Source organism: Triplophysa dalaica, chromosome 15 (assembly GCF_015846415.1).
Source record: "Triplophysa dalaica isolate WHDGS20190420 chromosome 15, ASM1584641v1, whole genome shotgun sequence".
Classification (NCBI taxonomy): domain Eukaryota; kingdom Metazoa; phylum Chordata; class Actinopteri; order Cypriniformes; family Nemacheilidae; genus Triplophysa; species Triplophysa dalaica.
In genome coordinates, this window is record NC_079556.1 from 4,297,158 (window position 1) to 4,313,731 (window position 16,574).

A 16,574-nucleotide genomic window follows, 5' to 3' on the forward strand; every position below is an offset into this window, starting at 1 on the left:
TTGTGGAGGCTTGTTCTGTAGTGCACACCAGGATATTTTGACAATATACTATCATGACTAATGCGATGCATCACAACACAGGCATGTTTTTTTTTTGCAAATCAGTCACTATTCATCAACAAGTTTGTTTGAATAACTTGTACATTTTCTGCATTCTGCTATATACGTGTACAGCCTTGACGCTTGGCAATAAGACTAAATGCCTATTAAACATTGCTCAGAACATCCGACTGTAAATATCAAGTTTAGAATAAACCATTTCCCTAAAATATTCTTGAGGAAACAATAATGTTTTTATTACAAGTAATACAATTTGTGGAACAATAGCTAAAAAGTAACATGTTTCAATTCATTCATATTCTTCAGTCTCCTAATTTAAATTAAAGGCTTGTCATGTATTTTCAGAAAATCTTGGTAAAATAATAACTAATTCACATCTAATATATGTCATAGATTCCAAATTGGGTTGGTTGATTTTTTGGCCAAAAATCAATTGTGGAAGTGGAAATTAAGTGAATGTGTGCTGGAGGTCCTTACTTGTAAATCACTGTGGTGCATTAACCAGCCAACAGAGGGTACTGTTGCATTGCAAGTTCAGCTCATGCTTGAGGTTTAAAAAAGTAGGCTATGTCTTGTCCAACTGTGTTGTACACACACAGAGCTGATATTAAACTCTCAAAATCCTGAGAATTTAATCTTCTCTATTACACACGGTATATGAAGCTCTTTATTGCTGTTACATTGCAGTATGATTATTTTAAAACGAATGAACTAACCTACAGTAAATATCAGTAAACATAATTTACAATGTGTGTCTTTAGTTTTTGATTTGTGAATTACATCAGCAAGGCTGTTTGTTGTGTAAAAAGATAAACAGGCTTTCCCTTATAATACTTTGCTTTTTATGAATAGCTGGATGCATTCATCCCAAAAAATGATTCATGATGCATTATGTAAATGTATATTGGGGCTACAACATACCAAAAGTGTGTAAAAACTGCATTGGACATCCATACTGTGCATGGGTTTATAATAAATAATCTGTTCACACACAATGATTCTAACAGGAACATTTTCAAGACTGTGACAGGTGAAGACCACAGCACATGTTTCTCTACAGCTCAAAGATGTAGATCAATTGAGTCAAATGTACTAAGGTTAACAATAACTAAAAAGCCTATTTACTCAGTAGTCCTACTACCGACTGGAAATGTATGGAGGAGAAACTTGGCATCTAGCATTTTGCCTGTGGTCCAGGCCACGATCGAAGCAAAGCTGCCGTTATAGAGAAAAATGTATTGACTTAAGGAAAATAACTTTATACAACATTCAGGACTAAGCAAAGTACAGGATGTTATAAAATGGAATTGTCAGCTGTAGGCAACCACTGCTTTTCAGAGAACATTTCACACGTTATATAGGGAGAATAATCCAGCACTAGCAGAGCCTGTCTCAGCAACAGCCTCGTCTAATCTTTATTTAGAGGAAGATGGTGTCCCCAGATTTAAACTTGCTTGTGAATCATAAATCTCATTTTTAGCAACAAAAACGCACCTGGAAATTCAAATGTAAATAGCCCAGACACAATTTCCTTTAAATGTAAGAATGCATACAATTCAAACGTGGAATAAAAATCTGAAGGAATTGATCGGATGATAAACAGGATGAATTCTCTCTCTCTCTCTCTCTCTCTCTCTCTCTATATATATATATATATATACATATTATCACATATCACGCCGAATGAAAAATTAAACGGGCCTCTCTTCCTCATAACACACCGAGGCGCAAATGCGCAAAACCATAAGTAAACTATTTAATGCAATGCGGGGGCTATTGTACATGTGAAGCACATTTCAAATCTCTGAAAAAGTTTGGCATCGTTTAACAGAGTTCAGGGGCAGAGCTCAGGGGCAGAGGATATATCAGGGACAGCGGTAGGATATATGGCATCGTTGGCGAGGCTGTGCCACCCAGCGACACATCCCTTGATGGATCATGAGCAGATGGATCGACGCAGAAACTCTCTCATGGGCGCACCGCCTGAAATCTACCTGCCACTAAACTGGCACGGACTGAACCCTCTGTCCGTCTTTTGGTGCGCCATGGCCCTTTTACGCACCGACCTGGTCAACGTTCAGAAGTAGCCTACTGTAGATATCCCTCACTAAAATAATAACTTTCTTCCTCTTAGTCATTCAGCGTTTACTTACTAAATGTCTAATTGGTTACAATTCACGCAATCCATGTTCACATCTTTAATCTTACCATAATTAAGTGCTATAGCAATAACAATAAGATTGTGTAATTGTGTAATTACAAGCAGTTATAATTAGAAAATAATTGCATATTTAGTAGCCTGCGTGTAGTACATTAGTATAACGCAGTGCTCATGTAAATCCGCATGAACACCAAAGAGTGAGAGTTTAAAATTTTAATCAAAATGTGAATTTGAACAAACGATCAGATTACATTACACCTCCAAGAACTTTTTAGTTTAACCCTAAACTCTTCAACAAAGGTCAAGAGTCAGGACAGACCTCAGCATAAACTACAGGTCACGTCTTGCCCTTTGCGCATTTGTGAATAGACTACCCAAAGTGCATAAATAATGGAAATGTATTTTGTAGTAATACTGACATCACAGCGGAACATATTTCGTCATACATTTGAAAAAAACTATTTCAATATAATCCGGGGGAGAATTCACACCGCCCGTGGGCTATACGAACGTTACGCAACTTTTCGATGTACAAAAATGTATTGGCCTACAAATCTGAAGACACATGATCAATTTTCAGATCAGTGTTGTTGAGTGATTTTTAAACGGAAATCGTGGCAAAATAGAAAAAAGTACCCGTACTTCAACCAGTAAATTCAAATCATGCAACTATTTGCTCAATATATAACACTCCTCCCTGTTTTCAAAATGTCAGTCGCTTCCTGCAACATTCAGTTATGCAGATGCAACAGTTTTGACACCATGTAATTAATTACAAAATTACATAAGAAAATGTAAAATCAAATGACATTCCTAATGTCATACTGAATTTTCAACTTCATTAAAATGTTCATTAGATTTCCTACCAAAAGAAAATATGTTGATGAGGTTATTTACACAGAACACTCCAAAGATATATATTCCTCTTCTTTTAGTAATATTCTCGGTTCAAAAATATAATTCAATAAGGTCTAGCACGTGAAACGCATTCAAAAGAAATGTTATGTGTATCAACTCCTGTCTCGTCTCAAGTAATTTATATCGTACGAGGTTGCCAAAACAGCAGGTGTATTCTTTGTGCACTCGTCCATTCTTTAATGTTCTCCATCAAATCATTTGAGATTTTTTCAAATTTTAATATTTTTGTCAATGCATATCCATAAGTGTCACATTAATATTTTTTGTTTACGTGCATTGAAATCAAAATGTCATACACGTTGACACATTGATTATCTTTCTTTATAACGAGGTGCGGCTTTGTTTAAAACAAACTTTTTTATTCTTCAATGTAAATGCGGTAGCGCATACGATATCACATTTTATTTGCGCTGCTGCGAATACAGTCAAGCAGTCGGTCTATTGCGCGCCGTGTGTTTGTGTGTTTGCGCGCGTGTGTGTGTGCATGTGTATGTGTGTGTGTGTGTAAGACAGCGGCTCGCGATGTCCACGCTCTCCACCGCTGTTCTGGTGATCCGATAGTTGTGAAAAGCCACCACTAGTCGCCCCCAGTGCTCTTGCAGTCTCCAATTTTTCTTTCCCACTGTAGACTTAACGTCACGTCCGCACTTGAACTTGAATTTTATCCCATTGTACGGAGGCAGCCCTCGCCACAGAGCGACAGAGAGCTCCCGGAGAAGCAGGACTCCGCCATCTTCACAGAGGCAGAAAAAGGAAAAAAAACTTGCAGGTCTTCATTCATCTGGAGAGGAGGTGGCAAGTCCATATCCCTGTTCTCCAGTCCGCAAAGCCTAATAGGGGGATCAAGTGCAAAGAGTTGGAGGGAGTGAGAAGTAACCGGGCATCGCATGCGATAGTGCCCTGGAGAGAAGAACTGTCCGGCGCTTTTGCGCACTCAAGTGTCAACTCGAGGAGAATTTGGATTCATTTCATCCAATTTGACAAGTAGTTTTTTCTTTTTTTAATTATTATTTCAACTTAAAAAACAATTGCCTACGACAAATCCGTTCCTCGCTGACTTGACGAAGACACAGCCACTTTAGTGTCCAACCTATCCAAACGCACCGGGTATCGCATTTTGATTTACCTCAAGAGGTCCAAGAGACAGTTACGGTTGTTTCTTCACAACTGTCACTCAAAGGCGTGAAACTTCTAGGATATTTTTGCCCTCGGACTGATCGCACTATCATACGACAGAAGCGCATGTGTGTGTGTCGGTGAGATACTGAGCGTCTGCGCGTCTCTGGTCATCTGGAGCTCCGGAGCGCAAAGACACTTTCTCTTTTCTCACAGCCAAGGGACGTCTGTCTACTGTATATCTACGGCCCGGAGCTGTGGCAGTTCTTTGGAAGTCCCGGGAAAAGTTAGTTAGAGAGCAGGGAAAAAGCCCACGCCACGGACACGGAGGAAAGAAGAAGCGAGCCGACTATTCATTGTGCTGGTCTCCGGGCGATGCCAGTGTAAATGCCAGGGCAATGTCCCGTCGCAAGCAGGGAAACCCTCAGCATTTGTCGCAAAGAGAAATTATAACACGTAAGTCACTCGTTTGTTATAAATATTTTGTGTTTATGAAGTTGTTTGGGATTTATAAGCTGCGTTCGTCTTACTGACAGCACCGAACTGTGTGTGAGTTTATTCGCTCTTAGTGTTGGACTTATCCTATTAAAAACAATTAAACCATTATTACTTCAATACACATTAAACTAGAACGGTTAAATTAGATGTATGAATTATTTGTTTATATATATTATTTAATGAATATTTCATGTTTCACTTTAAGCATCGCTTATGCAGTGTAGACTTAGTTGGACTTGAATAAAATTGCATTTTAATAAATTGTTTAGTAGTGCACATTACTGTCTTGTATTATAAAAGTCATGCTATCTAATTTTAATACCAGACAGTTTGAATTAATGTAGGAATGGTGAGCAGGCCACGAGATCTAACTTTCATTTGCATTAAAACATTTTTTTTATGTTGATGCTTTTGTTTAAGTTGTGTTTTGAGGAAGAATATTTAAATGCTGTACATTTTAGGATAAATATATAATTATAATATAGCTAAATTTGAAGCTATTTTTAAAAAAAAGACAGTGTTTATGGTGTCTTTTGTTTCCTCTAGCATAATATTAATATAAAGTCCTATTAGAAAATATATGCGGGGCTATAATAATTAATTGCTGGATAAAAGAAAAATAAACTACGATTTTAATCTTATATTTTTCTTTTTAAAGTGAAATGGATTTAGTTGTCGGCCTCTTTGTAATCCAACCTTACATTATCTATTCTGCTTCATTTAAAACCAAAGTCCTCTTCACTTTTTACAAGAAACATGTCTAGTAGTTCTTAAGGTGAACAGCTACCTGTAACCACCAAATACAGGAACGGTTGAGGTTTTGCTGTGCACACACTGCACGGTTGCAACTGTGTTACTGTGTGTTGCTTTTCTTAAACTAGTTTAGGGTCATTATAATTGTGCAACATCTATGCTTTAAAGTCTTAAATGTGCACTGGGAAATTTAGAAGTAGGCACTTAAGCAAAGAAAATTATTAAAAGGAAATTATAATGTCAAGCTAAAGCAGTTTATTTCATATTGCAAATGTCAAATGTACTTACTTCAAACAAATAACGAATGAAAACTTTCAGAATTAGGTCCTATCTCACTTTGATTTATGCAACGCTTTTAGTTTTCTGTAAGAAATACATGCATGCAAAAGGGTGTCCAGAGAAACAAAGGCAGTCATAGTGATGTGATGTTTCTTACGCTCAACTTTGCCCCCGAGTCAAGGTTGTGACTGAAGCATATGTAACATGGGGTAGTTCTGCCACATAGACCTTTCGCAACTAATGTTATCTAGAAACAATGACATTATGTTCTGTTACTTGATAAATTAATTTGTAGATTTTCCCTTGTGAGATTTGCATTGCTAGAGGCAACATGTAAAATACATTTTTACAGGTCCATTGACTAATTTAGATATGCATGCTTTTTTCCTAGATTGAGTCTGGTCTGTGAAAATGAAAGACAAAGAACCGAAAGACAATGAAATGTTTCCCGGTTTTGTTTCATATTCTCGTCTGTTTAAGTGTAGTCTACATAGCCAATCCACATAATTCATAACAGAGATAGTGATGTAATGCCACCCAAATCTGTTTTGTGTTGCAGAGTTAAGACCATGTATGCTTTGAATACACTAACACACACCATTCTGTCACTAATGGCATAATGTTTTACTGTATATGCGCACATGTGCATGATCGCGTTGTAAACATTTATCGTGTCTGTGTGTTGTGAGTTTGATTTAAATCTTAAGTTTATAAAATGGCTTATGAGAGCACAAGAGTGTAGACGACATTTAAAGCTTGATGCACATTATCTGTAATCGCCATGGCTAGATTTGCCAGGGGGCATGCATGGCCCTTGTCGCCGCATGTGAGATTGTGATTAACAATAATTTCGATTTTGTTTCATGTTTAATTGTGCAAACTTGACCAGAATGTTCACATATCGTTTGCAAACAGATTGTGTTTGCTTTTTGTGCCATTTGTGCAGCGTGCACGTAAAACAATCGTGCTTGTTTGGTGGAAAAAGGCCCTTTTTCTCTAAGTGTCTTTCGGAATTGTGTCTCTATAGTTATCACATATCCCATCAGTCATTGCATTGACAATGGCTGTGGTTATTAATTTGGGCTTTAAATTTCAGAATGCTCCAGTTACACCAAGGAACTTTGCCTGTGTGCTCTTTCTCACATTCCCTCTCTCTCTCTCTCTCTCTCTCTCACACACACACACATGCCCGCTTACACACACTTACAAACGGACACAAATGCAGACGTGCACATAGTAAAGCAGACGCCAGAGTAGACGTCAAGCTTTTGTATTTTTTTAACATGCAGAGTAGGAGGGCAGTCAACTTTCTCCTCAGAAACAAGAGATTGATGGGCGTTCATCACCAATGAATGAATAAATAAGCTTCACGGTGGCTCCTTAAACGTATCAGGTCATGGTGGTTTTTATGCAGGGGCCAAGTAGGCCAGGTGTTAGCTGATAGTCATCGAAACTCTGGCCTGCGCTCTTCCGTGTAGTTCAGAATTCACATCACATGCTGATGTGTACGAGTCTATGGCAACGATTTTGATGTGACTGATGTTTTTGTTTGTAGTAGGTACTTTATGAAATGCCTCCCCACTGGCACGCGCTTGTGCGGGTTTTGCAAGCTAGAAAATATCGTGGCGGCTTATTCTTTGATACGTGGCTGATTATTTAAAACGGCTTGTTGTAGAGCAGGAAAATATGTATGGAGATGAGAACGATTGCTGTGTATATTTGTTTTCCTCTAATAACGTATTCTTTAAATATTGCCTGAAATGTCAAGGTTAAAAATGTAGTCTGTATTTTTTTAAAGGATACATTCACAGCTGTAAATAAATGTGTGTGTGAATGTCTGCTTGTCAGCATCTCTTCTGTGGTATTTAGCTTTTGTTAACCACTCTGTCTTAGCAGGATTAGCCTTGAGTTAGTGAGAGGCAATTTTTGTCCGCTCAAGTGTTGAAGAGAGAGAGAGAGAGTGTGTGTAGTTTGTGTCCACATGGTAATTTATGTTTTCTCGGCGTGAGCGGTCTGCAAACTTTGCTGTGATGTACATCAGTAGTTTAATGGTTTAGCAGACTGTGGTTGTGTGCTACATTATGGCACTCAAATATTCTATAAACCCAGGACCAGTGGTTTATTAATTCTGTGTGAATCGTTTTGCTCGTTTTGATTATTTGCGTCGGATTCGCAAGATCTGTCACATTCTGTGTCTGTTTTACATAGAAACCTTAGACAGTGTTTCATCACGTATAGTATTTTTGAGTAAAAATTGATTTGTAGAAAAACAAAATCAAACAAACACACACTGTGTTTTCTCAAAGATTCACAAGCCTCTGTTGTTAAATGTAATTTTTTAATGTTTACACTTATGGGAGTGAATTATTGCACAAGGGTTGTCGTCACAAATTTAAATTGGATTTTGACACCTGTTCAATTTTTCATGTCAGTGCACAGTGTCTTTATCGAGGTGCAGCGCAGTAAAATAAATCTAATTGTGAGGTAACAGATGTCATCCTCAAATAGAAAATATGAGAAGAGAGCGAGGATGTCGATTTCCCTCGCTGAGAGTCAGAATTACAAAGTTATACCGTAAAATTATCAGCTATTGGTTGAGATGCATGTTTTACATTAGACCTGCCTGCACAGGAAACTATCTTTATCTGAACTATGCTTTGAATGTTTTTGGACAAACATTTTTGAGACTTTTATGTCTCAAAATCTGGTATCAGTTATTATAATAACAATACATTGTAAATTCGTGTTCAAATATGCAAACAAAATAAGTTGATAGTATTTGTATGCAGACACACAAATACAAAGACTGAAATCCAAAGTATTCAAAGGTGATACATATTTTATTTATTTTTTATTTATTTATTCTTAACTCTAAGTGCTATGCCTTACACTATAATTTACAAACGTGTGTGAGAAATAAATATTTGTATTTATTAAGATTTATTCAGCCTTTTAAAATGGCACTTGATATTAACCTCAGTAAACAGGCCCTAAAAAATCTCCAGATTATGAAGCGTCTTTGTTTTTAATTTCATTTAGTCTGCTGCAGAAATGGGCCACCTTGCTTTGCCGTGAGTGTGCTGGTCTCGACCTGCTAGGGGGAGCTCTTAGTCTGCCAGAGGGGGAGGGAGGCTGAAATCGTGTAAAAACATATTTCCTAAATGTGTTTAAATGTGTAAGTCGAGTGAACTACGGGGCTGCGGCTTCTGACGACTCTGCATAGATGTTTGAAGCGATATTGCCATTAACACACGTGCTCAAAAGCAAACTGTCAACGCCTCTCAGCAGCAGCTGGGCTTACAACACGCTCGGCCTGTCATTCTTTCTGCCTGCATATCACTCGTTTTTTTCCTTTTGCACTTAAGTAATTATTTAATCTTTCATAATCGGAGCTAAATTGCTTTTCGGTGCTCTTTTAGATTTGGGAATCTGATAGGTGTGGCTTTAAATAGACATCAAAACAAATAGGTTGAACGTCATCATTTGGATTAAAAAAGTGAATGATGAAGTGGCTCGGGATCTTGCGGGCCCCTCTGACCAAGGACCTATTGTTCTTGCCATCTAAATAAATAAATTTAATCTGTGATATAAAAAATTGGTAGCTTCTACGCTTCTCCCATAACAATGGGCAAAATGTCTGGCTGGCACATTTGATTAATACGCTTGCATATTCTCTCTTCCTTTCGTTTCAGGTGCCTTTTGTTTGCGCGGTGAGCGAGAGAGAGAGAGAGCACGTTGCCTCCCTCTGATGAAATGTAGAGAAGTGTATATGTATGCCTGTCTGTCAGTAGAAATGCATCAAGGCAGCGGAATCAAAAGTGGGCATATCCATGCAAGCTTGATTTATGAGACACAGAGGCCCTTAATGGTGGCTTGGATGTTTGACGTCGCACAGCTGGCTGAGTTCTGACCGGCTCCGGTTCCTGAGCTTCTGCGCAGATCCGTGCCTAAGAGCCAACGCGCTCATCTGTGTTTCTGCGACTGTGATATACGTGCTGTCTTTGTTCTGAATGTATTTCATTAGAAAGCCAAGCTTTGCAGAACCAGAAAAAGAGATTCAGGTTATATGTAGTCATTCATGCTACCCATAATTCCTCCTTCTTGTGAAAACATTAGGTGTGATCTCCCAGATGAGATTTCCCGATAAAGTGGCAGCGATGCTTAGACAGGCTCCCGGTGGACATCATCATGTTAATCTCTTTTTACCTGCAAGACGACTCATTTTCTATATTCTTCCCTTTTTTAATTAAACAACGAGCCGCAGTGTCCGAGGATCACGCGTTTAAGACACCGCCGCTGCGGCGTGCCGCGATGATCCCTGATCTCCTCTTGTTAACAGCTTCATTTGCACACGCACAGCGCTCTGCTCTCATCTGCTCTTGTTTTAAAACCTCGCCGAGGCGCTTTGCATCTGCGCGGAAACGTTCTGCACGAGCCACGCTGCAACTGAATGTCCCGGAGAAGTCTTTGTCTTTCTCTCCATGGTTTGAGAAAGCCTTAAGGCTAAGAAACTCCAAAATCGGAGCGAAACTAAAATAACACGTGTCCCATGTGGAAGTTTGATTTATAGGTTATAAAAACGAATAAATGGACAGATTTATCAAAACAAACACAGAGAGGCACGGCCGTCAGAGAAGACTTGGAAGAATGAGAAAGCAGGAAAAACCAGTGGCCTAGCTTGTCAAATGTTAGGTGGAGGTTTGTGGCTTCTCTTTGAGCGCTGGTGCGCTTGACTGTAAATTACAGATTAATGGCAACCTAATTAATTCCTGATAAATTCCTGCTGCTGCGTGTGAACATGTGTACACGCGGATGTGTCACACTCTCTTTGCACGCATGGCAGACATGAAATGATCGAAAAAAGATGTCTTCCGCCAGCTCGCTACCTTCTCGGTTTGTTTGTTTGTTTGCACGCCGTCTGAGTGAAGCGCTCACACAAATTCCAGCCTGTCCTACTGTCACAGTTTCCCTCACAAACATTCATTCACAAACACAGAGGCCTACATCTCTGTTATGCTGCTCGGGGTGGGTTGTGTTACACGTGGTGGGGTATTTCAGAGTTGAAGTTTGTGGGTTGGTGTGGTCAGGTTTGTGCAGGTAGCTGCGCAAATAGCTAAGCCCCCACCTACTGTCTCTGCTCTCGTGCAGCTCGCGGCAGCTCAGCCTGACGGGAAACATAGCAAAATAATGCACAAACTGTAACGCGGAGCTTTTATTGTTTGATTAGGGCCTTTCTCTGGCTTTCATTTTCAGCGCGCTCTCCCTACGCGCACCCAGTGAATGACTTTAATTGGCCCGGGGAAAATCTTTATATCTGGACGGCATTATAAAGTCTTTCAAGATTTAAATAGGAAAATTTATGGACCCAGTTAAAACAATATGAAATCCGTTAAATGGTGTGTGCGTTGTCTAATTAGGCCTTAACTGTAGCTTTGTCTAAAAGAAACTTGTCTGATATCAATACGCAAAATCGCAAGGGAAGCAAGCCAAGTAACGCGAGCATTAACGTTGGTTTGCCAGTCGTGTTTGTTACCGTGAAAGCACACGAAGGATGAAAGTTACGCAGGCCTGCTAAAGCGACGTTACGTAACACGCAGACCTTTGTGTTTTAGGAGGGAAACCCAGGCTGTACCGTGATCAGCCAAATACCTGTCAACAGCAATTTTGTTCCACTCGCAAACAAAAAGACTCAGTAAGTATGAGTCAGACGGGCCCCTTAACAATGGTGCGTAAATCCAGGAGGGAATAGAAAAAAAAACAAGACGGTTTATAAACATGAGTTGCGGCGCTTTCGTTTTTAAAAGCCTTGTCCTGATATTATGTTTTACGGAAATCCTATAAGGGTGCATTCTGATTCATATAGGCTTTTTAGGTAAATGAGAATATCACGAGGCTGTTTAGATTTTATTGTCATTGTATTGAAGCTAATTACAGGATGTCAATAAGCAAGACGCCGCATGTTTTTTCTTTTCCTTTTTTAATGTCTGAAAAATGTGTAGCACCTTCATGCCTGTCATGCAAATTTACGATTTCGCTTTATAGAATCTTTTTATACCAATGCATTTTTTTTGTGAGGCTTTCTTACATCAACTGTCCTTCTCACTATCGTGCTCTCCGGCTGCCAGAGAGTGCTTGATAAAGACAAATAACATTGACATTTCGTTGGCCCTGATAGAATTATATGGAGTATTTGTTGAGGGATCAGAGAAAATCATGAGCTGTAATGTTACCTTGGTGACAGCATTGTTATCGCTGGTGGATGAGAGTGTGTGTGTGACTGTGAGGAATGGCACTCTTTACCTGTTTGCCTATAGCAGGAAACACACACCGTTGGATCAGGCCTGCATAGTTCATTTCTTTATATGGCCATCAGAATGGTTAAACAATATACGAAGGAGATGCAATTCTCTTTTTAAGTGTTTTACTGACCTTTGGATTCATTCGGACTTTAAGGGCAAGTCTGTGAACGTCACGTGTGTTTACATGATTACAACACCTGGTGTGTGTATGTGTGTGTGTTTGTGCATACGGGGGTCCCTTCTTTTGAAGTGCGTACTAGCGGCATTGCTTGCAAGCAGCGTGTTTCCTGTGGTTGGCACAGTCTGAGCAAATGATGTGGATGGAGAGAGAGAATTTCAGCTGCGTTCGTTCTTTACTCAGTTTTTTTTCTTCCGCTGTCACTTTGATTCGGTTCTGTGCCAGACCTATGACACATTAAACTAACGCTTTCCACCAGCATACCTCAAATTCTCTCCCACCGTACTGAGAGGCTACAGTGTCACGTTTGCCTTTCATTACACAATCTGAGAACTTATAACGGCTTATGAGTTTTTTATCATGTAAAATATAACCTGCTTGAGCTACATGTCAATGTTTAAAACAGTACACAGGTCCTTGCTGTCTTGTAAACTTGTAAATAATAGAAATGTGCCTCTTCCTGTGGTGGTGTGTGTGTTTGCGCACCTCCGCTGTTGCAGCTTCCCAGGATGCACAAATGCGTGACACACATACACACACAAAGCGACACAAATGCACACCTATTGCTCATGCACGCAAGCCATTTCAATTTATTGGTTCAGATGCATAAGCTTTTGTGCATGTGCTCACAGGTGCGGATATATTTGATGTATGTAAAGCAGTTGCACTAAACCTCCCCAATTATAGAAAAATGTACTTACAGTGGGGTCCGAACGTCCACATTAAAGTGATTTTTTATGTGAAATATGTAAAATGACGTAGGAGTATTTAAAATTCTGAAGTATCCTGATATCATGCTGGGATAACATGGATCATCAGGTTTTGCATGAACTTGTGGAGTCCATGCCAGCTTAAATGCTGCTGTCGCTAAGGAAAAAGGGAAAAATATTAAGTGCTTAGAAATTCAGAAATATTCAGAAATTTATATTTTTTATTTAGACTCAAATTTGACTTTAAATAAATTGTAATTCCAAAAATCGTATTAAATTAAAAACTTCATACTGCAGAGAAATTTTCATTTGCAGTCTCAGACTTTTGCCCCAGCTGCACAAGTTCACATTATAAATGTAAGGCTTTCATTGTTTTATTGTATATTTAACCTTAATTAAATCAGAATATAATTTTTGTTTCTTTGTTTTTTTGGGTTAAAATGCTATGTCAATGAAAAATGTCAACAATCTGAAATAAATAAACAATTAATAAAAGGCAAGTTTGAGCTATAGTAGGTAGTCAAGTTACATTTAAGATTTTTAGGTTTTACGTTTTTTTGATGGTATATTAGTTGCATATGAAGTATATTAGGACGTTCACAGTCTCTAAGCCTGCAATTCTTTCGCTGTTTATTTACATGGATTAACTGTAGCCTAATTTTATGCAGTGATGGCCCAATTTTACCCAGAGGGGTCTTTTTCTCCCCTCCTATATATAAGTGGGGGCCTTAGTTTGTGTTTGGGGAGCAGGGTTGGTGGAACTACCTTAGTCATCTTTAGTCATTTCCTTCATTATAATAAATTTGAATTGTATATTATTTGCATGTATCGATTATCAGGATGCCCATCAAACATATCGAATGCGTCCTCTGAAACAGATAACAGGGTTTGGTGTTTTCGTTTCATCACACGTTCTGGACTTGACATTCCAAATCTGTCCGCATTCATAATTTGGACCGCAGACAAATTGCAGATGGATGCGCAGGCTGCTCCTAATTTATCATTGAAAATTAGGCGGTTCCTCTGGGAGATGTAAACGGGGCTACCTGCGTTGTGCCAGCAGGGCGCTTCTTTCCTTCATCTTTGTCTCAGTGCGTCTCCACGGCTTCACTTGCTTCTCGCGACGTTAGCAAGTTCCAGGCCTCTTGCCGCACGTTCTCGGGGCTCCTGCGAAGAAAGAGTGTGATTCGTGCCCTCTTGAAATAAAAGAATTAAAACATACTTATCAATTAGATGCTAATTTGTCATGTACGCTGTCAGATTGTTTCACGGATAAAACAGCTGATGTTTGTTCTTTAGTGTTTGACAGTTTGAGAATCCCTCTCGTCAGTGTCCTAACAGATTTATGTGCGCTTCAAAAATCCACACCTGCTCGCTGTGTGGCTTTAAGTGTTGCTACGGTTGTGTTTTTTCTTTGACTCCATCTTTTTTTGCTTTCACCCAAATCATGCAGCGTGTTGAGCAGGGAGACCATGAAAGCACTGACAGGAAGTCGAGGAGTGTAAAGTGGCAGTCAGAGAGGTGTTTGTCTAGATCTTATGATTAGTATGGCTCAAGGATAAGCTGTCAAATGTAACATCAACAGAGCTGTCTGTCAGGGGGTCCCGAGAGGGCTTTGTCAAGGGCCTCTACTGTCTTTGATAACTGCTCTCGCGCCTGGCACCGGGCTACAAAGGGCCGATTGTGGCCGCGTGCTGAAAGGTGAGGATGAAATTTCAAAATGGAGGCCCTAGGTTGACCGGTATACGCTGCGGTTTCCAGAGCCCGCCGTTCCTCGTTGTTTATCTAGGTGACAGAATCAACCAGAAGATCTGCAGGGCCTCTTGCTCTCATGGTTGTGCAAATATCTCTCACAGCCAAAACCGAGCCCTTAGCCCCCCTCCTCTTCTCTTTTCTCTTTTTTTCTCCTTTCACACTCACTGTCTTTCTTTTTTAGGTCTGGCCGTCTCATTCTCACCCTCACAAGTACTGTATTGTATATTAATATCAGTGCCTTGCTGTTGGGTCTCGGCCTCACGTATGGATGTTTATCAAAAGTTGGCTGGGTACAGGACAGAACATGCCGAAAAGGGAGAGGTGCCTTGTGTGTGGCCACTGAGATGATTCAGTTGACGTCTGCCTTTATTCTTCGCTCTGAAAGTTTAGTGTGAATGTCATGGGACGCAGGTGAACTGTTAAATGGGCCCCAGTATTCATTTTCCTTTATTTTAACAAGCTGCCAAATGCCAAAATGCTGAACTCAGCTTTCTCAAAATCTGTCGCACGTTCCACTCCAATTTTCTCCGTTGATGTGTTTCAGGCAGGTTTATTCTGGAGTTAGTAAGAATATATTCTAATGGATCTGCCATCAATAAAATATGAGCAACTGATACAGTTATACAAATACAGATGCAAATTATGATCAAATGACTCTTAAAATGTATTTAACTTGAGAAGTTGTGTTCTTTCAAGTGAAAATAATGTTGAAAGGGAAGGGAATTTCTAATGGAAATTGATCCAATCATGATCTTGTGAAGCAATGTGAATACTTGAAAATGGTAAAATTACAATTTCTGGCTTTGAAGTAAAATTATGCCTAAACGACAATTTGAACATTTGTTGCACTTTTATGACAATTTCAATCCAATTGCAATCTTAAAAAAGTATAGAAAAAAATCCAAAATTAAGCAGATATTAAATGTACAAGTTACATGGGTGTGAACTATGATGTGTTATTGATTCATCTTTATAATTTTTTACAGTATGCGATGTTATTGATTATGATTATTTTTGCTCCGTCCACAAGCCCTACTTTACATCACCCTAAAGGAAAGTTGTTTTGGGCGCGTTATAAAAGTTGCTACAATTTAATGACATTTTTCTTAAAGATTGAGGATTTTTATAGATTTTGAAGGGGTCCATTAATAAGGTCAGTTTTGATTTGCTTTTGTCTTTAAGCTGAAAGTGCATCTTTATTTCTCTCACAGCAGAAGCTGAACATGTGGATGCCGGACTGGCCGTGGACGATCTCCACTCTCACCCTCACCCGCTGCTGGATCCCAGCATGCCCGGGCCTCTGCCCCCCGGCCTGGGTGACCACGACCTCCTCACCTGCGGCCAGTGCCAACTAACCTTCCCGTTGGGAGACATCCTGCTCTTCATCGAGCACAAGAAAAAACAGTGCCAGTCGCTGACGGCCGGACACGGCTGCTACGACAAGATGGCGGACCGCAACAGCCCCTCGCCGCCCCGCGCCGAGCTAAGGAAAGTGGTGGAACCGGTCGAAATTGGAATCCAGGTGACACCAGAGGAAGAGGACGAGAGACTGTTGACGCCCCCAAAAGGAATTTGCCCTAAGCAAGAAAGTGGTCTGGCAGGTAGGTCAAACTATCTCCGATGTGTCACAAAGAAAAGTTTTTAAAGCTGTGCGATCAGTGACGCTAAGTAAAAATGCACACCAGTGCGGATTCTAATTCAGACGCACATACACACGAGGAACACGCACACACAGCCCGCAGAGTTTTAGACAAAAAGGAGACACACACTCATTTACCGCGGTAGGACTCTGGGCGTCCTGTAGTGATTGTGATACCGTTCATCTCAGAGCCTCGAGAGAGATTGTT

General features: G+C 39.8%; 1 protein-coding gene across 4 annotated transcripts in view; it reads left to right on the forward strand.

Moving 5' to 3' along the window:
• Positions 1-3,607: 3,607 nt before the first annotated feature.
• bcl11ba (BCL11 transcription factor B a) overlaps positions 3,608-16,574 on the forward strand; it is a 47,963-nt gene continuing 34,996 nt past the window's right edge. For 2 of the 4 annotated variants that reach the window (XM_056768157.1, XM_056768159.1), the window contains exons 1-2: positions 3,608-4,711; positions 15,939-16,328. In XM_056768157.1, the coding sequence (XP_056624135.1) occupies positions 4,654-4,711; positions 15,939-16,328 (448 nt within the window). In that variant the 5' untranslated portion in view covers positions 3,608-4,653. Of the gene's footprint in view, positions 4,712-14,543; positions 14,674-15,938; positions 16,329-16,574 lie in introns of those variants that run through there. The other 2 variants (XM_056768158.1, XM_056768160.1) reach the window with 2 other exon arrangements.